Source organism: Enhydra lutris, unplaced genomic scaffold (genome assembly GCF_002288905.1).
Source record: "Enhydra lutris kenyoni isolate GAN:26980312 unplaced genomic scaffold, ASM228890v2 scaffoldscaffold34, whole genome shotgun sequence".
In the NCBI taxonomy this organism is placed as follows: Eukaryota; Metazoa; Chordata; class Mammalia; order Carnivora; family Mustelidae; genus Enhydra; species Enhydra lutris.
In genome coordinates this window covers 20,228,191-20,251,754 of record NW_019154118.1, presented here as the reverse complement: position 1 = coordinate 20,251,754, position 23,564 = coordinate 20,228,191, and the positions used below count along the sequence as shown (strand labels likewise).

The 23,564-nt window shown below is 48.0% G+C and overlaps 1 protein-coding gene across 3 annotated transcripts in view; it reads left to right on the top strand.

Annotated features, from left to right (window-relative positions):
- The first annotated feature begins 508 nt into the window (after window positions 1–508).
- LOC111153905 (tetratricopeptide repeat domain 12) overlaps window positions 509–23,564 on the top strand; it is a 40,332-nt gene continuing 17,276 nt past the window's right edge. The window contains exons 1-10 of one of the 3 annotated variants that reach the window (XM_022513211.1): window positions 509–517; window positions 2,060–2,132; window positions 7,365–7,528; window positions 8,076–8,097; window positions 8,692–8,769; window positions 9,615–9,736; window positions 14,403–14,462; window positions 18,278–18,349; window positions 22,338–22,398; window positions 22,834–23,022. In XM_022513211.1, coding sequence (XP_022368919.1) covers window positions 2,075–2,132; window positions 7,365–7,528; window positions 8,076–8,097; window positions 8,692–8,769; window positions 9,615–9,736; window positions 14,403–14,462; window positions 18,278–18,349; window positions 22,338–22,398; window positions 22,834–23,022 — 826 coding nt within the window. In that variant the 5' untranslated portion in view covers window positions 509–517; window positions 2,060–2,074. Of the gene's footprint in view, window positions 518–2,059; window positions 2,137–7,364; window positions 7,529–8,075; window positions 8,098–8,691; window positions 8,770–9,614; window positions 9,737–14,402; window positions 14,463–18,259; window positions 18,350–22,337; window positions 22,399–22,833; window positions 23,023–23,564 lie in introns of those variants that run through there. The other 2 variants (XM_022513214.1, XM_022513212.1) reach the window with 2 other exon arrangements.

Below are 23,564 nucleotides of genomic sequence, written 5' to 3'. Positions count from 1 at the left end.
GTCTCATTCTGCTTCCAGTCATAGGATTCCCTGGATCATAACTACCACGTATTCCTACTGACTAGATACCTGGCACTTTAACCAAAAACCTTACGGGCCATTTCTCCAGCTTATAAACGAGGAAACTGAAGATCAGAGGGTTACATAATTCCCTTAAGTTTCTCACATTTGCCAGTAAGCAAAACCGGATTCACACGCAAGCCTGTTTCTCCCAAGTACATTGAAGGCTGTCCCCTTTTTGGGCCAGGGATAGTAAGCTAATGGGAGTGATAACCCATCCTTAGAAGAAAGAAAGACGAAGACCTGGCTTTGACTCAGAGACCAGCGCGCTCACCCCGAGCTCCTGCTTCCTGCCAGCGGCCAGGGTCCCAGCTCAGCCGAGACGCGGCGTCGCACGACGTGAGCGTCGGGGCCCCGCCCACTCTAAGCCCAAGCCCCGCCCCGGGCCTTGGCCACGCCCCCGGTCAGTCACCGCCCGCCCCAGCCGTCATTTCCTGTCCGGCCCTGGGCGTGTCAGGTCAGTGCGTCGGGGTGACCCGGGGTCTGCCCTGGGATGTGGTCCTGATCTGGCCGTCAGCGCCGAGCAGAGGACCCTGATGTGGGCCGCAGCAGATGGGACGGTATCAGCCGCGAGCCGGGTCCTCGCTTTGGGCTTGGGAGCCGGTGGACGCTGCGGAGTGGTTGCCAGGCAACGGTGCCGTCGGCCCCGCCCCTCTGCGTTGGGCGGGGAGGGACGTCCAGGCGAGCGGGTCGCCTGGCTCCCGCATGCGCACCGGGGGTGCCGTACCTCCTTGAGTGCATCTGCTGGCCGACGGTGGGTTTGGCTCGGGTCGTGCATCCTTACACCCCTGCGCCTGCCGGGGCAAGTGCTGAGCCTTCCTTCTGCACCGGCAACTTTGGGCAAGTCAGCTCGCTTCACTAGGCCTTAGTTCCGTGGGAGCCTTATTATGTTAAGAGCTGGAAGGAACCCTATCGCTCATTTAGTTAAGCCACACGTCCTAGCCCCCGTTTTGTAGATAAGGGGGCCTCGCATTTACCACTCCTTGCGTTCTTGGTGCTTCAGTTAACCCCCTGGGGAGTCCTCTTGGATCGTGTTACCGTTTCCACAGAATGAGTTAGGCTCAGAGAGGTTGGCGACTTAGCTGAGGTCACACAGCTTGGAACTGGTGGAGTCTCAAGAGTCAAGTAACTCCCACTTTGTTCATGGCCGAGTTCAAATTTCCATTTAGAGCTGCTTCCACGACTGCACTACTACTAAACCTAGTTGTAAATCAGAATCACCCCCGAGAGAGTCTTAAAAGTCTTCATTCCCGGTTCCCTGGCAGGTTGACTGACTGAGAAGCTTTGGTGCTATAGCTAAGAACTCTGTATATTCAACAAGTTTGAGGATGGTTTTTATGGCCTGTGGTTGAACTTTGGAAACCCCTGGGTATACCCGGAGGCCTGTTTACCCACAAACCGCGGAGAAGTAATAAACCTGAAGTACCTAGCGAGGAGAGACGCTGGTGCACAGTGCCATCAAGGTCTGCTCCCTTCAGCCCGTTTTCAGGTTCTCTTCACTCCTCAGAAACAAGCCAGAGGCTTATAGTTTAAACGAGTTTGGACGGTTACGTGCAAATTCTGCAGCTCCTGGCTACCAGTCACACGGCCACGTCCAGGCTTCTGGCTGGGAGGGCCTGTCATGATCAAAGTCAGGCACTGGTGTTCTCTCCATTCCTGCCAGCTTGTCAGTCTCTGTTCCCCTGACCTCCTTCACGCCAGGTCCCTGAATCACAGTGGCGGTTGTTGGCTTTGGAGAAACATTTTGCAGAGCAGTTCTCCCAGTGGAGGGAGGGCTGACAGCTTTCCAGAAGTATCACCACAAATAATGAGTATCCTTTGGCCTTAACAGCAGCCAGAGTGAAATAGATCACCCTGCTGTTACTCGTGACATTTATGAACACAAATCTATCTTAAAAATAATCACTTGTCTCTACGTTTTAGAAGGCTAATGAGCTTGACAAATTCCTCTTAGTGTTTTATTATTATTAATTTTCATCACTTATGCTGCCTCCCCCAGGTACTCTGGTTGACAATGGCTGACGATCACGAGAAAGATTTGCAGAAATTTCTTAAAAATGTGGATGAAATCAGTGAGTACCAGTAAATTATAAACAAATTAAATTCTGTGCTACCAAGGTGGAGTGACTGGAGAGAAATGATGAGTCTGAGTTAGTTCCTGGGCTGCCTGATAGGTTTATGACTCTAAAATAAAATGTAATTGAAATTAAACAGAAAGGGTATTGAGAAGCAAGTAATATAGAGCCTGGGGTGGTATTTTGTGGCTGTTAATTGGTATCAGAGAAGCCGTTAACATTCTGCTTGGAATTGAGGCTGACAGCTCTTCTCCATATTTTGACCCCTTCTGTATAGGATTCACGTCAAAGGAGCCTAGCTGTTCCCTTCGAGATCACTCAGGAACCTCGTTGATCAGTGTGGAATCCCTCTTGTTTTAGGGCAGAGCCATTTCTGATTCTGAGCTGCAGAGGCAAAATCAAATGGCTTTCCCTCAGTGTCGGTCTAATTACATGAACGGTTCATGGTTGTCACGATCCTGTCTCCCTGCCTCTAGACAGGAAGACCCCTCCTTCCCTAGGTGGGATCTCGAAGGACGTCCTCTGATCCCACAAATCCCATTCAAGAGATTTCAAAGCAGCTGGTTTCCTATTCAGACTTCAGGGAGCTTGTGTGATGATGGAAACAAGCAAACCAACCATCAAACCAACATTACCTATCAGACAGAAATATGTTGAAAGTGCTCCTTCCAGCAGGCTGTATGGGTCCAAAGAATTAAAATGGTTTCAAAACTAGTTGGGGTAATTTGATAAAAGACACAACCACCATGTGTTCTGTGTTCATCCCTGGGCCCGTCCTCCGCCCACTGCTGAACGTTGTTCTGTGGACTTCTGGCCTTGGCCAGCCTGCTGCTCACCTTTCTCTTCAGGTGGTCTAGTCCAGGCACGTGATTTTGCCTACAGCCTGCTTACTCACCAACTCCATGACCCTGTTGGCTACGCTTTCTTCTTCCCTGGGCTTCGGACTCTTTGCCAGGTGTCCTATCCACCGCACCCACAGCAACTGCAGACTCCGTGTGTCCAAAAGCCTTCTGTCCTCCTCCCAAAGGAAACCTGCTTCTCCCTTCCCCTTCAGTCTAGTCTCGGTGGGCGGTACCACTGGTTGGAAGTTTACAGGTCACCTTGGACTCCTGCCAGCTCTCACCCTCCATTGAAGTGGCCTCAAGTCTGGCTTCTTTCTCCCACCCCGTCCTCCCTGCCCCCTCCTTTTGTTCTGGTTCTCTGACCCAGACTATTTCAACAACCCCTGATTGTTGTTCCCTGTCTCCAGGCTTACACTCCCCACAGAGTAATGTATCTAAAATGCAAATCTGACCCAGACACTTCTCGGCTTGGATTCTCTCCACAGCCACAATAAACTTCAAGCTTTCCTCCGGACTTAAATCCTCCCGTGACCTTGTCCTTACCTCTCGCCTCTCCCTAGGGCAGCAGACTGCTTCTAGTTCCCCACAGGTCCCCTGATGGTTCACGCTCTGCAAGTTGCCTTTGTTGTTCCCTCTGCCTCCCCATCTTTCTTTACCTGGCTTGCTCTCATTCAGGCTCAAAGTCCCTTCGGGTGCCGTTTATACCAGTACTGGCCCGTAGAACTCTGTGTGGTGATGGAAATGTGCTACAGTCTACACCGTCCACTATGGCCACTAGTACCTACATGCAGCTGTGAGCCTTTAAAAGGTGGCTGGTGCTACCCAGGATCCGAGTTTCTTTCTTTCTTGGTTTTTTCTTTTCTTTTTTTTTTTTAAGATTTTATTTATTTATTTGACAGACAGAGATCACAAATAGGCAGAGAGAGAGGAGGAAGCAGGCTCCCCGCCAAGCGGAGAGCCTGATGCGGGGCTCCAGCTCAGGACCTGGGATCATGACCTGAGCCTAAAGCAGAGGCTTTAACCCACTGAGCCACCCAGGCGCCCCAGGAACCGAGTTTCTAATTGTATTTCATTTAGAGTTAGTTTCAATTTGTGTAGCCATGTGTATAGGTTCTACGCACTCATGTCCTGGGCTCTTGCTATGTATCGAGCATCGCTAGGCCCTGGAGACTATAGTAAAGATAACCAAGAATTAGCTTTCCTCCTGGTGTCTGCAGCCCAGTGGGGAGAACAGACATGAAACAAATAATCTCCAGGATGACATGTGATACAAAGAAGGATTTGCAAAGCACAAGAGACACTAATGCAGCTTACAAATTGTATTAGTCTGGTTGGGGCAGCTGTAACAAAATGCCACTTAAGCAGTAGAATTTCCTTTCCACAGTTGGTTCTGGAAGTGTGAGATCGAGACATGGGCAGATTTGGTTTCTCCCGAGGTTTCTCTCCTTGGCTTGGAGATGACCGCCTTCTCACTGTGTCCTCACAGGGTCTTTTCTCTGTGTGTACACATCCCAGGTGTCTCTTCCTCTCTTAAAATACGGACACCAGTCCGTTTGGTTTAGGGCCCCATCCTGATGACCTCATTTAACCTTAATTATGTCTGCCAGGACAGTCACACTGGGGCTTGAGGGCATCAGCCTGTGAATGGGGTGGGGGTCACACTTCAGTCCTTTACAGGAATTGTATAAGGCTTCCTTGAAGTGTGAGTAGGAGCTGGGCACTGGGAAGAGGGCAAGAGAAGATTCAAAGTGAGGAGAAAGTAGGTTGGAAAGCTGGGAGTTTGAGAACATGGTGCTTTTTAGAACCAGGAAGCATAAAAGGTCTGTATGGCTGGAGAGTCGAGATCACGGATAGAGGGGTCCCATCTGAGTCAAGAAAGGCTGGATCAGGGAAGATCTTGGAAGCCACAGTGGGAATTCATGTTTACCCTCTGAGCAGCTAGACGGTTGACTCGGCGCAGGAACGTGATCAGATTTACGCCTTAGAAAGGTCATTCTGGCCACCGTGTGGATGTGGAGACGAGGACACTGGAGGGGAGATGCTGGTAGGCCCCGTCGAGGGGCTGTTCCAGCACTCCAGGGAAAAGAGGCCAGCTAAGCTTAGAGCTGTAGCAGCAGGAACAGGCACGAGTAAATGGACTCAAGATATATTTAGGATTTACTTGGCGAGCTTTCGAGTGTGATGGCTGCAAGGGCAGAGGGAGAACGAAGACTCAAGAATGAGTCCTTAAAGTTTTGGGTCGAATGCCCAAATTTGGCAATGGTTTGGCCATCTGCTGAGAGAGTGAGCGTTTGGGGGAGGAACAGTCTGAGGGGAAAGAGGACAGGCAGGCCAGGACTGGCGAGCACAACACCGCAGTGAAGTTGTTCAGAGGACATTTGGCTTTGCAAGTCTGAGCCTAAGAAGAGCGCAGAGCGGGGGATGTCCCTTTGGGAGGCCCCAGCTAATAAATGGTATTTAGAACCATGGGAGAGAACGGGACCACGGGAAATGGTCCAGAAAAAGTAGTGGGCTCAGGCAGAACCTTGAGGCTCACACAGTCTAGAAGGTAGGTAGGAGAGGGAGAGCAGGAGCAAGCAAAGGAGACCAGAAAGCAATGGCCAGAGAGGTAGGAGGGCGACCACCAGTTTGTCCTGTGTCCTTGAGAGTCTGGTTCTTTTGTCTGTCTCTTTTTGTCTTTGTTTGTTCCTTTTGTTTCTTAAATTCCGCATGAGTGAAGTCATACGGTATTTGTCTTTCTCTGACTGGTTTCACTTAGCATGGTACTCTCTGGCTCCATCCATGCTTTTGCAAATGGCAAGATCTCATTCATTTTTGACGGCTGAGTGATATTCCATATCCAGCTATTGTAAATAATGCTGCAAGAAACACGAAGCTGCATGTGTCTTTTCAAATTAGTTTTTTTTTTTCCTTTGGGGGAAATACCCAGTAGTAGTAGAATTACTGGATCCGCTGGTAATTCTAGTTTTAATTTTTTGGAAGAGCCTCCACACTGTTTTTCCACAGTGGTGATACAAGTTTGCATTCCCACCGACAGTGCCCAAGGGCTCCCTTGGTTGGAGGCAGTTTTTTAAAGTCCATGGGAGAAGGATAGGATGACTTGTTTGGGTGTGATACTGTGCTTTATAGTAAGAAATATATATGTATTCTTTGTCCCTGTGCCTGGCAAAGAGCTCCCATTTACAGTAGCCAAGACCTGGAAACCTAAGTGTCCATCTATGAATGAGCACGAAATGAAGTCGTGGTGCAGGTGCACAACGGGATATCATTCATTCATAAAAAGTGGGGAAACCCTACCATTTGTGACAACATGGTTGGACCTTGAAAGCACCGTGCTAAGTGAAATAAGTCAGAGGAGACAAATACTTATCTCACTTATACGTGAAATCTAAAAAAACTCATAAAAAGATCAGACTGGTGCGGTTACCAGAGGCTGCAGGGGGAATTGGAGGGAGGTGGTCAGAAGGCACAAAGGTGGTTAGAAGTCAGTCCCGGGGATGTGTTGCACAACCCGGTGACTACAGCTGATGTTCCTGTAAGACAGACTGGAAAGTTGTCAAGAAAGTAAATCCTGAGAATTCTCATCACAAGGTGAGAACTTTTTCCCTTTTTTTTTTTCCTTTTAATCCTATCTATAAGAAAAGATGGATGTTAGCTGAACCTATTGTAATCATTTCACAACGCATGTAAATCAGACCACCATGCGGTACGCCCAAAACTTACCCAGTGATGTGCGTCAGTTACGTGTCGGTGAAACTGGAGGGAAAACAAAGAAATGGGGAGATGTGGTCAAAGCGTACGAACTTCGGTTATAAAATGAATAAGTCCAGGGGATCTATTGTACAACGTGGCGACTGTAGTTAATACGGTATTTTATACTGGGACACCCAGGTGGCGCATTCAGCTAAGCGTCGAGCACTTGGTTGTGTGTCAAGGCTGTGTTCACAGGGTCCTGAGATAGAACCCTGCATCGGGCTCCAAGCTCAGTGGGGAGTCTGCTGAAAATTCTCTCTCTCCCTCTCCCCCTGTACTCGCTCACTCTCTAAAATAAATAAATAAATCTTTAAAAAAAGATTGTATTTTATACTTGAAAGTAAGAGAAAATATCTTAAATATTCTCAGCACACACATAAATATTGTAATTACATGAGTAGATGGATGTGTTAAGTAACCTTATTGTGGGATCACTTCACAACAGATGCGTGAATCAAATGATCACAGTTGTGTACCTTCAACTTACATGATGTTGTGTGTCCATCATATCTCAACAAAGCCAGAGAAACAAACGTTCTTCTCTATGAATGTTCTACACCCTCCTTTCTAGTGAACAAAGCCTTTCCTTTTGAAAACCTCATTTGAATGATTTCACCTCAGATTTCTCCTCCAGCCAGTTTAATCCAAGAGATGAATTCTGATGACCCGCTTGTACAGCAGAAAGCTATCCTGGAGACAGAAAAGAGACTACTGTTTACAGAGGAAGTCCAAGAGGAGGACGGGTGCCGGACCACTCTGAACAAGACCATGATCAGTCCTCCGCAAGCTCCTACAGAGGTTTCTTTTTCTATTATGGAGTTATATAAGCAGATACAGAGAAGAGGTCTGCCTTGAAGCAGAGGAAGCCGCAGTTTAATCTCAGACTCTCTGGGGAGGCTGAATAATCTTTTGTTTTTTAGATTCACTAGATTTATTTTCCACAAGGAAGTATAAACTCTCATTTTTTTTCCTTTGTCTTTCTGAGTCATCTTTAAACAATGGGTTTATTTTAATGAAAATTTGCCCTCCCCACCCCCTGAGTTAGTGACCAATATTTCAGCTGTACTATAAAGGTAATATGTTCTGCCTCAGATTTCCAACTCCTACAGCCATAGCGGGGGTCCCTTGACCTGCTCACCCTATGACAACTGTACCCATAATCCTATCTCCTGATTTAAAGCAAGCCCTGTGAATTTGGGGCCCTTCAGTATTGATGGTTAGAGGAAATAACCCTACTCCCCACTTGTAATGGATCTGCATTTTTGGATTGTAGACTTACAAATCAGAGAGGGGTTTTTGAAATTTGTTTTTTTGTTTTGTTTTCATGATAACCGGTGCCCTGCAGAATGCAGATGGGATAAGCTCAGGTAAGGACAGCATCTCTCTTCCTAACGTGTATTATTTATTTAGGGTCAGTGTTTATTGCTTGTAGCTTCCAGACCCTTAAATTATAGCCTCTGGGTTTACAAAGAACGGATTGGCCAATTCTCTTACTGGTCAGAGGGAACAGCACTCAGAGGCTTTTCTGTATTTTGTCCCGGCCAGTCTTTTGTAAACTGAATTCAGTTATTCTCTATCACCCAATTTACTCTTAGCTGCTCTAAGGATGTAGGTAGCTTCTCTGTTGCCCAGCTCAGCAGCTCATTACGCTAAATGGAACAAAAAACTCTGCCTTTAAAGAAAAACTCTTTTAAAAGACATAATTCAAATTTGAAGCACAGACATAGCCATCATGTATAATAATACATCACACAGATTACCATTTAATGTCAAATTAAGAAAATGTCACTTAGTTGCTTCAGAATGTGTGTGTGTGTGTGTGTGTGTGTGTGTGTGTGTGTGTGCCTACATACGTATGCATGAGCTGTGTGGCTCCAAAGCTTTCTTCTGAATTTGAGCTAAAGAACTGATTATAGTATTTGGATTTTTCTCTTTAATACTTGAAATTACTCTGCTGTCAGAAGCCTTTTTGGCATCTATGGAGTTGGATGCAAGAGAACGTGCCAGGAGAAGAAGGGAAAACAAAGTCTTAGCAGATGGTAACTGTCAGTCTTCACTTTTCAAGAATGGGGATGGTTCGTGCTAGAAAGATCATGAGTGTGCCTGCTGATCTTGGAGGACAGCGAGATTCCCAGTGAGGGGTTCATAACGGGTCCGAGGCAGTGGAACCCAGCCGGGCAGAAACGAGTGGTGTCTGTCCCTGTCCCTGCTACAACAGGCAGGGAGTGGGACTGAGCCCTCGCCAGCTGCCCCCACCAGACCTCTTTCCAAAGCACCTGGATGGACTTAGCAGAGCAGACCAAGCGTCGGGAGTGGTCCTGGGACAGTAGTGAGGGACAGAACGGGGAGGTACCCTGGGCTGGCCTGAGGCACAGATGAAAAAGTGAAAACGGAAAATGAAACAGGAAAACAAAGGTGTGAGAAGGGAGAGGAGAGATGGAGGGAGGGGGAGACGGGTTGTGTGTGTGGCGGGGGGCGGCGCCTATGCAGGATGTCTCCGGCCCTTGTGCGCCCCCCAGCGGTGTGCGTGCTGCAGGTCTGAACACGTCCCTGTGTGCTAGCAAGTGACTTGTCAGGCCCTCTTTATGAGACATTCAGTGTGTAGACTTGGTCTTTGTGGCCCGCTTGGAGAGGTTCCGAGTTTTGTGCCAGAAACATTTGCTTTTTCTGAGAAGCTCCTTGGGCAACTTGGGACGGGTGTGAGGAAAAAGAGCCCTTAGGAAGTCTGATCATGAACTGTCTGCAGAGAAGCAAGTGACAGGTCTCCTTTGGACTGATGGAAGCTATATCCTCCAAAGTAGAATTGCGAAGTCAGGGGAATAAAGTAGGCGAGAATTTTCCAGTGTGTGGGGAGAACTCACCTGTGCGACTTCTGTTCCCCCAGCCCTAAAAGAAAAGGGGAATGAAGCATTTGCCAGAGGGGACTATGAAGCAGCCATCGTGTGCTACAGTGAGGGTCTGGATAAGCTGAAGGACATGAAGGTGCTCTACACCAACAGGGCCCAGGTCAGTGAGCCAACACTGTGTCCGTGGTGTTTTCTCAGGGGACAGTAGCCACAGAACTTGTGAAAGCAAACATGAGACCCGATGGTGTGCCTGTCAGTGTTTAGCCACCGACTGTGGTTGAGGGGTGGTGGAAGCCGATCTGTAGGGACCATTTGCCACTGTCCATGGTGTCAGTGCTCTCGCCACGGTCCAATTTCAAGCCACCAACTTGCAATGGTGGGAGGAGGACTTGGGAAGAGCTGCACACAACCAACCCTGTGCGTGGTCTAAGTCAGCTCGCACACATCACTGAGGGCAAAGCGTGAAGGAAACAACCTCTGAGAACTGCTCCTGCTGTCGCTGGGTTTGGCCAGACCCCAGCAATGGCTGAACTCTGCAGGCTCACTTTCTTACTCATTGTATCGGTCCCTGTAGAAGTAAGATTCTGTGCCCCAGGTCGGCTGGACAGCCGATGGGCTTAGACCCAGTTTCTCGGAAATGCTGAGTTTCTGAACTCCCTCATCTCTCCATTTTATATCACAAAGGAACTCAATTTCGTGGGACACCAGGTCAAAACCATCACGCAGTTGTTTATAATCTCCTAGTTAATGAAGGGACGAGGTCGATAGTTCTCAGGTGCAACAAAACATCATGTATGGCCTTATCGTTAAAAGCCCTTGAGCCTGTGTGTGGCCAAGCTCCCTGTTGCTTAGACCTGAAAAAGTGGCAGATCCTTGGGCATGATTATCTGATGGTCAGAAGATGTCAGCAGGACCTGTGCGAGCTACGCTTGACACCATGTCATTGACGGGAGAAGCCCTCATCAGCACCAATTTCTGTAACTCGGGATCAAGGATGTCCTGCTGTGGGAGGTTGGGGAATAATGTCGAAAGCAAGAAACTGGACGTTTGGAGGCCAAGAAGTCCGGGGAGTGATGGTGATTTAATGATAAATAAATCCAAGCACAGAGTAACCTCAATAGTTCAGTGGTTTGGGTAAATCAGACTAGAGTTGAGCGCCACTTACTTGGCCCTGTTTCTGGAGAAAAATCTAGTGGAGTTAAGAAATTGGTAAATCAAATGTCCAGAGGTTGGCCTAGCGGTGTACATGTCGTCACCCTCATGAGATTCTAAACTTTTCCATATACTCCCCCCCATGCTTTATTTATAATAGATGTTTAATAAATCCTTGTTAAGTTACATAACACTGGAGGAACAATAAGTCTATTTAAGGGAATTAAGTTTCTTTTGACACTTTGAAAGAAGCGTTCAAATGCAAGAAATTAACATAATAATAATAATTCCTTTTTACTTCTTACCAGATTTGGTCTCCAAAACATTTACCTATTGATGCTTTTTCAGTCTTGTTACTTTGAAGTTATTTGAAAGTAGTAAAACTGACTTGCTTTTAAAATGTTATGTAATTCAGACTTACATCTAATTCAGACGGCCTGTACCCCAACCCGTCTAAATTAGTTACATTTTTACTGTACTCAAGTTTCAGCAGCACTTTGATTAGGTTCTGGAGAATCACATTAAGAATGGGTGTGGAGGGGCGCCTGGGTGGCTCAGTGGGTTGAGGCCTCTGCCTTCAGCTCGGGTCATGATCCCAGGGTCCTGGGATTGAGCCCCGAGTTGGGCTCTCTGCTCCAGGGAGCCTGCTTCCTCCTCTCTCTCTCTCTCTGCCTGCCTCTCTGACTACTTGTGATCTCTGTCTGTCAAATAAATAAATAAAATCTTTAAAAAAAAAAAAAAAAAGAAGAAGAAGAATGGGTGTGGATAGGGACACCTGAATGGCTCAGTCGGTTAAACATCTGCCTTTGGTTTAGGTTGTGATCCCAGAGTCCTGGGATCGAGTCCCACACGAGGGTTGTTGCTCAGCAGGGAGCCTGCTTCTCCCTCTGCCTGCTACTCCATCTGCTTGTGCTCTCTCTGGCACATAAATAAAATAAAATCTTAAAAAAAGAAAAAAGGAACGGGTGTGGATAAAAATAAGCTAAATGTAGTGGAAAGCTTTGGGAAAGTAATTCTTCCCAGCTTTCCCGAAGAGAAAGCTTATTCAGAGACAAATAAATACAAAATGTGCTGGCTGGTGTTACAAACCACCAAGTCCGTTGACTATTTTTAAAATGCCTCCCCGGTTTGCATGCAGCGTTAGAAAACACTTAATAAGGACCCTGTGAATTGAGTGTTGCTACTTGCTAGAGGAAAAAAACTACCCTTTCCTCGCTCTGTTTTTCTCCTGGGGTTAATGTTATGATCAATAGATTGCTGGTGTAATTTAGAAAAATCAGGCATTTAATTGCCATTTGGAAAAGTAGTTCTTTTTAAAATGTGGAAAAGCAGAAGAGAACAGGGAATTTATAGGGTGTTGAATCCAAGCCTTAAAAAGAAAGGAAAAAAGAAAAGACTAAGTAAAGGCTGTGAAGAGAAACTGTTGAAGCCCACGTATGCATTTTCAGTCTGTATGTCTCCTGAATAACAATGTCACGAAATTGTGGCTCCATTTGCCTAAAAGGATGCTAGTCTCCTCCTCACATCCTCTGACTTTCAAATGAAACCCCAAACCCCGAGGGAAAGGATGGTGCTTTATGGACCAGACAGTTCAAAGCATCGTCCTCTTCAATTAGTACAGAACCTGAGTTAATGAAAGCACCACAGGGCAGCTTCCTTTCTTGGAAGGACTTGGACTTGGTTAGCCCGTCAGTGCCAGCTCTATGATGGATGGATGAATGCTTACATCCCTCATGAGTCACCACACTGACCCTGTGATTGGCTTGATCACGTAAATATCTCTGCAGAGTTATAGATCAGAACGTCACCCTGCCCTGGGACAGTTTTGCTCAGGGGCAAACCTCCACATGAATCAGCTCTAGTTGGGGTGACTGATGAGGACTCTGGGAAAACCTCTTATCTTCCAGGTGCCTGGTTTTCCTTTTTTACACCAGGAGTGATCATTGCCGCTTCCCAGGAACTTTCCAACAGAAGAGTGCTTAAGGCCTGTTTAGTTCAACTTGATACGTTATTCACTGCCTATTGTGACCAGTAATTCATTCAGAAGTGGAGTAGCCAGTGCGTTTGCTGGGACACAGCCCTCCCTTACTTTCTGCGCCACAAGGTCTTCAGCGCAGATTGGGTGGATCCCAGGGTTCAGAGTCAAGTCTTTATTTTCAAGACTCCCCCCACTCGAGGGGATCCCAAAAGAGGTCCCCAGGGCTTTTGGCACCAACGGATCGTAGCGATGGTCTGACTCTTAAATGTCAGCCCATCACCCACTTTGCTTTCTTCTTGCTATGCTTATGAGGAAGGAAGCAGAACTTTATCTTTTTTGAGTAACCACTTTATTGAGATGCAATTGACATAACGTGCATTTTGCCCATTTAAATATTCAATTCATTTTTTTTTAGAATATTCACAGAGCTGTGCAACCGTTGCCATAACCTGTTCTAAAACATTTTCATGATCCCAAAAAGAAACCGCATACCCTTTAAGTGGTGCCCCCTCTCCCCCAGTCCTCCGTCCACCCCTACCCTCAACCTTAGGCAACCACAAATCGACTTTCTGTCTCCATACGTTTGCCTGTCGGGACATTTCATATAAACGAAGTCATTCCGAATTTTTCCTTTTGTGTCTGGCTTCTTTCTTGCAACATGCTTCCCAGGCTCATCCATGTTGTAGGGTTTACCCGTGCTTCGTTCCTTTTTATGACCAACTAATACACCACTGTAGGATGGGCCCCGTCTTTTTTATCCATTCATCAGTTGATGGACGTTTGAACTGTTTCTGCTTTTTGGCTTTTGTGAATAATGCTGCTGTGAGCATTTGCACAGAAGTTTTTTGTTTTTTGTTTTTTAAAGATTTTATTTATTTATTTGACAGACAGAGATCACAAGTAGGCAGAGAGGCAGGCAGAGAGAGAGGAGAGAGGAGGAAGCAGGCTCCCTGCTGAGCAGAGAGCCCGATGCGGGGCTCGATCCCAGGACCCTGGGATCATGACCTGAGCTGAAGGCAGAGGCTTTAATCCACTGAGCCACCCAAGCGCCCCTGCACAGAAGTTTTTATGTGCGCATATGTGTGCACCGAGGAGTGGCTGGATTGTAGGGCAGCTGTGTTTAACCCTTTCAAGAACCGCCAGACTGTCTATCACAGTGGCCACACCACTCTACGCTCCCACCAGCTGTGTCTGCGGGTTCGGATTTTTCAGCATTCTCTCCAACGCTTACTGTCATCTTTTTGATCCCTTTGTCATTTGATTTCCTCCTGGAACATCTGCAGTGGGGTAGACCCTAGAAGCTAGCTCTTCCTTTGTAGAGGGATTTAATGTGCTAGGTATTTTCTTTGGCCTTTCCAGATCCTTCTGTGCCCTGGGGGACTGACCTCTGTGGACCTGTCCCCTGACTTCCCGGCTCCCTACCTTGCGTTTGGACTCAGCCAGTGAGATCAGCAGGAAGGAAGAAAGTGAGAGTGAGGGCACTCATCCTCCCACCTGCAGCTCTCCTAAAGGCCCCAGCTCCCGCTCGGCAGTGCCGTTCCCAAAGCTGTCCTCTCCCGTTAGTCCGTGGCTCGTCCTGCCTCTTTAGGTCTGGCAGCAGTACCCGCTGTCCACGGTTTCCAGCCCTGGGCTTCGGTAACCTTACCGCTGGTTGCCGCAGAATTACATGTAAATACAGCCCTTTGTGTCATTACAGGCTTATCTAAAACTCGGGGACTACCAGAAGGCAGTCGTGGATTGCGAGTGGGCTCTGAAGGTAAGAAGGAGATCCTCTTCCACGGGACGGAGTCGGGCTCGCCGGGTGCCTGGGTCCTGAAGTGAATGCGGGAGAGCGGCCAGTGGTTTGTGGTAGGCCGGAGTCTGAGCTCTGCTGTCAGGCCCCGACCTTCCTTATCTCTAGCAGGGGCCCATGGCATAGCTTTGAGGGTCACGGCGACCGAGCTCATAGTGAGGACTGCGGAGAAGTGGTTGTTCATGCTGCGTTTTCAGGGTTTGCACTGCAAGGGCTCACCGTTCACAGCATTCTGGCCACCCCTCCTTCCTTATTTCCTCCTGAGAGGGTGAGCAAGGGAAACTGGGCTGAATTGGGAGCTCACCTTTACTAATAATAGTCTATAAAAAATTCCAAAACGGATACATGGGGTGCGTGATTTCTTTATCCCTTAGAAGACACAGAATGTGCGCAAATCTTGTCCCATCGCATCGTTACATTCTTAAAGTTACAACAACTGTCCCAGCCGATGAGATCCGGCTCTTCACAGCCCCAGCATAGGCCCCCACCTGCTTTGTCACTTGATGTGATCTGCTGTGTTCTCTACCACCATTCTGTAAGAGAAGAGAGAGGCAAGGGCGTTTTCCAACAAGCCATGGTTTGCTGCGTGCTGGCCATGAGCCTTACAACACTCTAGTCTGTTCTCTTCAGTACCACTATTATCCTTGTTTTTCTGGCAAGGAAACCGAGCCTCAGAGATTAAGCAAGCTGTGTAGAATCATGTAGCTAACGTTGGTCGAAACGTAAGCCAGTGCTCTGAATTGCCTGCCCTGTACAGCTTCCCCACTGGATCCTGAAAGCCCCACAGCCCTGGGTGTGGACCTTGTTCCTTCTGTGGGAGAAACCAGAGCTCCTGGTGGGGCGTCCAGGAGTATCTGTTCTGATCCGAAAAGGACCGAGAGGTGGTCACGCTGTTTCATGCTGATTCAGGATAACCCGCTGGCCTCGTCCCAGTTGTTAAATGAAGCACGATGTAATAATTAACAGCGACACCAAAGCAAAGCAGGCCCAACAAAGCTGACGTTCGAGAACTCTGACACTCGGCAGAGCCAGTCTTGTGAGATGCCGGCGAGGCTCCCTGTCGAAGAGGCTTGGGCAACGAGTGGGAGCCATAGGGGAAATGCAGAAGGGGCTCTTGACTCTACAACGGTTGGCTGTGTGTCAACGCCGTGATGTAGAAGTTTCACTCTTTTTTAAAAGTAATACATCCATAATGCACATCAGTGTATTTGTTATTAATAGTCTTCGTACCTTCATGCCAATTTAATATTTTTGACACTTTTGAATGCGTGGAGACAAGCTCACGTGATGGTATTTCAAGACTGATGCTCCTCGTCCGGGAAGATAAGGCAGCGAAGCTGGCTTCAGTTAGGATCAGAATCTTCCTTTGCGGGCAGAGCTCTCTCTGCACGACAGAATCCATCTTTCTCTGAAAACAGGACTCCTTTTAAGGGGGTCTGGGGCTCACCTGAGAAAGCCCTTGTGAGTGTTGACCCGTGATCCGAGGAGACAGGCCGGGCAGTGAGACATCCATCCGGGCCCCCTGCGTCAGCCTCCGAGGCGGGCCGAGTCCCAGCGACGCCCCCTCCCCATGACGCACAGTGGCCCGGAGAGGGCTCTGAGGCCACCGGCTTGTGCTGCCCCCGGTGTAACCGATGCTCTGCCCACGAAGGACCAGTGGGCGTTTGACTTTCATGGGCCTCTGCTCTGGCCTTTCCTTTCCCTTGGCCCATTCCCTTCTTGCCCTCTTGACCTCATCGTTTGCGGATTCTCCAGGGCTCACTCCCCGGCTCCCTGCCTTTCTTCTCTCTGCAGCTTCTCCCTCGGAGCTCTTGTCTCCTCTCCGGGCTCCAGCTGGCCCTCAGACCCCCTTCCCTGTCTCCACCTCCCGGGGCCCCAGGGGTGCACATCAGCTGCCTCCCGCTGTCTGGCCCACTGGAACCACGCTGCGTCTCCATCCCCTCTCCACCTTCCCTGCCCCCTGCCCTGACTTAACCTCTTTCTGTTAATGACATACGCTGTCTTCCGGGTACCAAACCCAAACCTGTGGCCTGACATCCTCCTCCTCGTTGTCCTCCTTTACCGATTGTCTGTGACCCGGCTCTGGCATCCGCGTTTGCCTCCCCCCGCCACCACACTGAGGCTCGCCCCTCATTCTGTGGGACTGCTTCACTTCCCTCACTTGTCCCCTGCCTCTCCCGCCTCCAGTCGGTTCTGCACGCCGCCTTCAGATCAACTTTCCTGTGCGCCCTGCTGTTCACTGCCCTCCCCCAGCCTGGCATTCAGGGCCTCCATGTGGAACCACTGTCTGGCTCACCCCTTCCAGCCTGACCCACCTCTACCCCGATGCTTGCCCTTGGCCTGGCCGGAAGCCCCCTGTCCTTTCCCATCCCCCAACCTTGCTCTGCCCATTCTCCCTCCCTCCTTCTCTCTTCACCTCTCCATACCCGTGGAGACCCAGCTCAAATGCCTCATCTGCCTGACCTTTGTTAAGCCATGCTGCCTCACCGTGGATTTCCCTCTCCTCAATTTCTAGAGCACTTTTCTGAGGGACAGTTGCCGTAGTTTGAGACCTCTGGGACCTGGAGTCAGATGGCCAGATTTTAAACCCCAGCTCTGCCGCTCCAGCCTCTAGTTCCTCACCTGTACGATGGGGATAATAATCGCATCAACTTCACAGAGTTGTTAGAAGGCGAATCTGAGATAATCCGTACGATCCGCCTGGCAAGGACTGGATGATCCGGTCCTCTCGTCATCTCTGCCATTCCCTTAGCAGCGCGTCAGGAAATGACACTCACGAGGACGCACCTATGAAGGCCTCTCCACATACAACAGTCCCCTCTGCCTCTTCCGTCACCGTCTGTCATTTCTTTCAGTCGTCCCCTTTGCTCTGAAATGGACGGCTGCTCTTCTGGCCCATGTCCCACTTCTGGGGAGAAGCCGGCCAGGAACTCACCCAGGAGTTTTTAGAAGCTTTAGCTTGCACTCTAGGCCCTGGGAGGGTATCCTTGGCACGATGCCTCACACATAAAAGGGTTCAACTAATTAACTGGATGTTAGAAGTTGTAGTAGGCATCTTTGTGCCAAGTCAGTCCATCTCTCTGGAGTTGTAATAATTAGGGGAAGACAGGTGTAGGGCCCCCTGCGCAAAGGCCATGGCCTCACATAAGTTCCGATCCTGCCTTCTGATGGGGGCTTCCCTCCTGATCAAGTGACAAGAACATAAGTTCTCGGGATATGCACGCAGTTTATTCAGGGAAGGAACTTGCCAGGCCCACTAAGACGTCCCAGTCACCTCAGCTGTTGACCCAGAGTAGACGTCGTCTCTTCTAATAAACCAGTGGTCCTTGAGCCTAGCTGCGTGCCTGCCTCTCCTGGGGAGCTTACAAAATTATTGCCGCCTGGGCCCTACCCCAGAAGATAATTTTTAATGGGTACGGGGTTCAGCGTGGCCTCGCGGGTTCTGAGAAGCATCCCCAGTGATTCTAATGTTTGGGTGAGGTCAAGAGCTCTTCTAAACTAAGGGTTTCTGGTTTGTCTCCTGATTGAGTCTCATTAAATGGAAGTGAAGACCGGCAAGGATCATTAATTAATTTGATACAGAGCTTGCTTATGCATCCAGGCTCCTCGCAGGCTTCAATTAGTTTGGCCACAGAGGCACAGAAAAGTTCTCATTGTCACCCCAGTAGCTGTCCTGACAACCCGCATTCTGCCTTCCCTCTGTTAGCTGGGCCGTTAGGGGAGTGGCTCACAACTTCAGAGCTTCTGAAACATCTGATCAGTTATTCTCTTTCATGCAGTGTGATGAAAAATGCACAAAAGCCTATTTCCACATGGGAAAAGCCCACCTGGCCCTGAAGAACTACAGCGTGGTAAGTGCTGAGAGGAGCGGAACGCGCGGTTGCAGAGCATCACTTCAGATCGCCTCAGAGAAGGACCACGTTCCTCCAAAGCTGATTAGACACTAGGCCACTTCTAGTATTTTCTGAGGTGGCTCTTACAGTCTTTGAGTTGGGAAGGACGTTGGGTGTCCTCCAGGACAGCCCCACCTGCCCGAGAATCCCTTCTGCAGTGCCTCCGGTGGCTCCCAGGAGGAGCGTCTCTGGAGACGACCACAAAATTCACTCCTAATCTCATCACCCTGGAGTAACCGTGCAGCTGTATTTATGCACTAAGCTGTTCTATATTGTTAACAGCAGCTTTGTTGAGATCCCTGATTCACACACCAAACAGTTCATCTGCGGGAAATACACAGTTCAGTGGGTTTTCCTGTATTCAGAGACGTGCAGCCCTCACCGCACTCAGCTTTAGAACATTTTTGTCCCCTCCCCCAAAAGCCCTATACCCACTGGTAGTACTCCCCTTCCTTCCACCCCACCTCAACCCGAGGCATCCGCTAATCTACCTCTGTGTGTTCTAGACTCTTCTTATAAGTGGAATTATACAAGATGCTGTCTTTTGTGGCTCTCTCTTTCACTTAGCATAATGTTTTAGGGGTCATCCATGTTGTAGCGTCTAACAGTACCTCGTTCCTTTTATTGCTGGGTAATATTCCATTGTATCGATAATCTACATTTTATTTATCCCTTCCTCGGTTGGCGAACATGAGCGCTATTATGAATATCCACGTACAAGGTTTTGTGTGGAGATATGTGCACAGTCCACTTGAGGATGTACGAGGAGTGGGACTGCTGAGTCCTATGCTAATCGTGTGTTTAACCTTCGGAGGACCTGCCAGAGGGTTTCCCCAAGTGGCTGCACCATTTTCATGCCCACCAGCCGTACATGCTTTCAGTCTCTCCACATCCTGAGCAATACTCTTATCTCTTCTTGATTACAGCCATCCTAGTGCATGTGAAGCCTAACTCCTTGTTTTGATTTGCATTTCCTTGATGGCTAATTATGTAGAGTCTGTTTTCTTGTGGCTTGTTGGCCCTTTGTATATCCTCTTTGGAGAGATGTCTCTTCAGATCCTGTGCCTATTTTTTATTAGGTTATTTGCATTTTTATATTAAGTAAACAGTACTTTATATGTTTTGGATGCAGGTCCCTTATCCGACAAGTGATTTTCAAATATTTTCTTTCACTCTCTATGTTGCCCTTTCACTTTCTTGACTGTGTCCTTTGTAACACACAAAAAAAATTTGTTTAATTTTGGTGAAGGCTAAATTATTTATTTTTTTCCTTTGATTGCTTATACTTTTGGTGTCATATCTAAGAAATCATTGTCTAATCCAAGATTTACTTCTGTGTTTGATTCTCTGTATGGCTTTAGCTCTTATATTTAGATCTCTGAACCACTTTGAGTTAATTTTTATGGTGTGAGAAAGGGCTGTAATTTCATTCTTTTATATGTGGCTATTCAGTGTACCCAACACCATTTGTTAAAATGACTCTTCTGTCTCCCATTGAATAATTTTGGCACCTTTGTCAAAAATCAGTTGATCATAAATGCATGTGTTTATTCCTGGACTCTCAGTTTTATTCCATTGATTGATATGTCTGTTCTTATGCCTATCCCACATTGTCCTGAGTCCTATAGCTTTGTAGTAAATTTTGAAATGGGGAAGTAAAATGTGAGTCTTCTAACTTTGCTCTACCTTTTCAAGATTGTTTTAGTTATCCTAGGTCCCTTGAATTACCATACAAATTTTAGGATCAGCTTGCCAATTTCTACAAAGAAGCCAGATGGAATTTCAATGGGGATTTCATTAAATCTGTAGGTCAATTTAGGGAGTATTGCCATCTTAATAATATTAAGCTTTCTAATCCATGAACATGGAATATCTTTCCACTGATAAGACACTATTTTTTTTTTAAATTGCCTCCTATTATACATTAAAAGATTATTTTTTGGTGGATTTAAATCTAAAAGTAATACAGGCCTATTGTACTAAGGTCAAATAGTAGAACCCTCCCCTCTCCACCAAATTCTATTCACTTATTCATTCATTCAGGTAACTAATTCACTCAGCAAATATGTATGCATACTTTCTATGTTTCTCACACTGCCCTAGACAATAAGAGTACCGTAGCAAATAAGGCAAAATCCTTGACTTAATGGAAATTACATTCTTGGAATAGTGGTGGCTGGGAGACAGGAACCACGTAAGTAGGTGTGTAGTATGTTGGTTAGTGAAAAGTGTTATTGAGAAAATGAAATCAGGAAGCAGCAAAGGTGAGGTCAGTTTTATATAGAGCTGTCAGGGAAGGCCTCCCTGCAGGAAGGGAGGGAATGAGGTGAGCAAGCCATGTAGGAGGGGTCCAATCAGAGGGTCAGCTAGAGCAGAGTGACAGGTGGTGAGGTCAGGCAGACGATGGCAGTATGGGAGGGGACTGATTCCCTACAGCCTCACAGGCTTTTGGAAGTACTTTGGCTTTTACTCTGAGTGAGCTGGGAGCTATTGGAGGGTTTTGAGTGAGGGAGTGAAATGATGTGACTCATATTTTCAAGGTCACATTGATGTGACTCATCATTTTCACTGCTGCATTGAGAATATATCTTGACATAGTAGGCAAAGAACAGAGAACTAGTTAGAAGGCTATTACAATAGACTTTCCAAGTGAGGTGTAATGATGGCTTGAGCCAGGTTGGTGTTGAGGGAGGTGGTGGGAAATGTTGGGATTCTGGATATATACCAACAGGGAAGCCAACAGGAGTTGCTGGTGGACTAGATCTGGGGTTCCAAAGAAGTTGCATACAGGTTCACTGCCCTCATCCTTTTGGGCTACTCTAAGAACTACCAGACACCAGGTGGCTTAAATAGCAAACATTTAATTCTCACAGTTCAGGAGGCTGGAAAGTCCAAGATGAAGACACCAGCAGACTGATGTGTGTTGAGAACTGCTTCCTGTTCATAGACAGCCAGAAGGCTAAAGAGAGGTCCCTGGGGTCTCTTTGATAAGGACACAAATCTCACTCATGAGAACTGTACCCCGATGACCTAATCACCTCCCAGAGGGCCCAACTCCAAGTATGTCACATTGGGGTTAGGTTTCAACATAGAAGTTTGGAGGGGACACAGTCTATAGCAGTTACCGTGTTTGCTCTGCGTACCTCTGTCCCGTGACACCAGTCTGTTTTATGTCATGTTTTCTCTTCTATTCATTTCTTAATCCTGATCTTCTGGATGAGCCTGGAGCTTTCAAGACAGCTCAGAGCCCATTTTTTTCTGTGCTTGTTTTTGACAGTGACTGGGCAGAATTCTTCATACTCCTGAGACAGTACTGCCCAAAACCTACTCACATGCCCCACGAGCTACAGTCTTCCTCTTTTTCCCCGGAAACTTTCCAGCAGTCTCCTCAGGGAGAGGACCTCACTCTTAGGCTTTCTTGCAAGTCTTACATGGCCAGTGAATGGACCCCTTAGGGACTCTCTTTGCAGCCCTGTGTATTTAAGTAGGCACTTCTCTTTTCCTGTTCCCCAAAGTCTCTGTCAACAGTGTCTCCATCTTCATTTCTCTCCCTGCTCCTTGTGGGCATATCTGACAAGTAGCCTCCTGTTCTCTCTCGGTGCGAGCATCATTTCTAAATTTTGCAATCACCTTAGGATTATTCCTCTACCAGCCAGGCACGATCCATGAAATTCGGGACTGGATATTTTTCTATCACAGGCTGGATCTGACAACACTATTTTTTTTTTTTTAACCAAGTCCTGCAAGAACGCCTCTTGTCCCACAGAACCAGAGAAGCTTAAACAAAATGCCAAACACATGCTGCGTTCCCATGCCTGCCTCCTACGCTGGGAGCAGGAGGAGGCCAGGAGGAAATAATGAAGCCCAGCCCTGTGGCGCCTGGTGTCTTTCCTATAATCACCCTCACCCTCTGACTACTCTTCAAGATCTTGTCTCTTTTTTCCAGGCTAGAGAGTGTTATCAGAAGATCTCGGAAATAAACCCCCAACTGCAGGCCCAGGTGAAAGGTGAGGCTGTTCCTGCTGCTGTCCCTCCTTTGAATTGCACTTTCGCTTTGTGCTCTGGCCCTGAGGTGCCTCCCATACCTTCTCTGCACTTAGCCTCAAAGCCACATCAAACCCTCCCTGTTCGCCCGCTGCCCGCTCCTCTTCCCTCTCTGTTCTCCCACTCAGACCTTTGCCTTCCTCCTTTCTACACCATCGTCCCTTAGGGCCTTCAAGGTAGGGCATAATGTTGTCCTTGAATCCCGAAGATGGTTTAAAATTCTGGGTATAAGCTGGACATCCTTCCTAAAATTTTCCCTGCTGAAGCCAGGTTTGAATGATCGTCACACTTCACGCCTCCCAACCTCCCATCCTTCCCTAAGGCTACTCTGTGGTCGTGATGTTGACCGTTAGGGCTCTGTTTGTTTCTCTCCTTTTCTTTCCCTTCTCATCTCACAGATTACCTGAATCAAGTGAATCTCCGGGAGAAAGCAGACCTTCAAGAGAAGGAAGCCCACAGATCGCTGGATGCGGGAAAGAACGCGGCCGTGGCCGTCAGAAATCTCCTGGAGACGCTGTGCAAGCCCGATCAGACCCCCTTGTTCTATGCAGGAGGGATTGAAATCCTGACTGAAATGATGAAGGACTGTAAGCCAGAGACGCGTGTGACCTTGTGAATATAGTCAGCGTAAAAGGGCAGGGTGGAGGTCAGCCCTGAGGAGGCGGAGAATTCCTATACCCCTTCCTTCCACAAATGCTGCAGGTCTGCTGTAGTGTCAGGACTGAGCAGGCCACGGGAGAAACATCCCCCGGCCCGGAGCCCTCCCCCCGCAGAGCATGCATGCGCTCAGAGCATAGGCGGCGACGCCCCCAGATACACTACAACACAAAACATACACCCACAAACCACACGCCGGGCACGTACTCACCAAACGTATTTACCTCACGTACGCACACGCCTCACCTAAGCACCCCTCACCCATCCTCCTCACACTGTCCACATACCTGCACCCTTCCGGGTTTCCCCATAGGCCCCCCCGAACACCATCTCCCACCCTCACACATCTCCCCCCAACCACAGAGGAACGGAAGACAGAATTTTCTAAGACAGACCATAAGGTTCACCCCAGTTGTGTGTAACGGCTTCTCAGGATGCGTAGGTCATTCCAGAGCAAATGCACTAGTGTCTG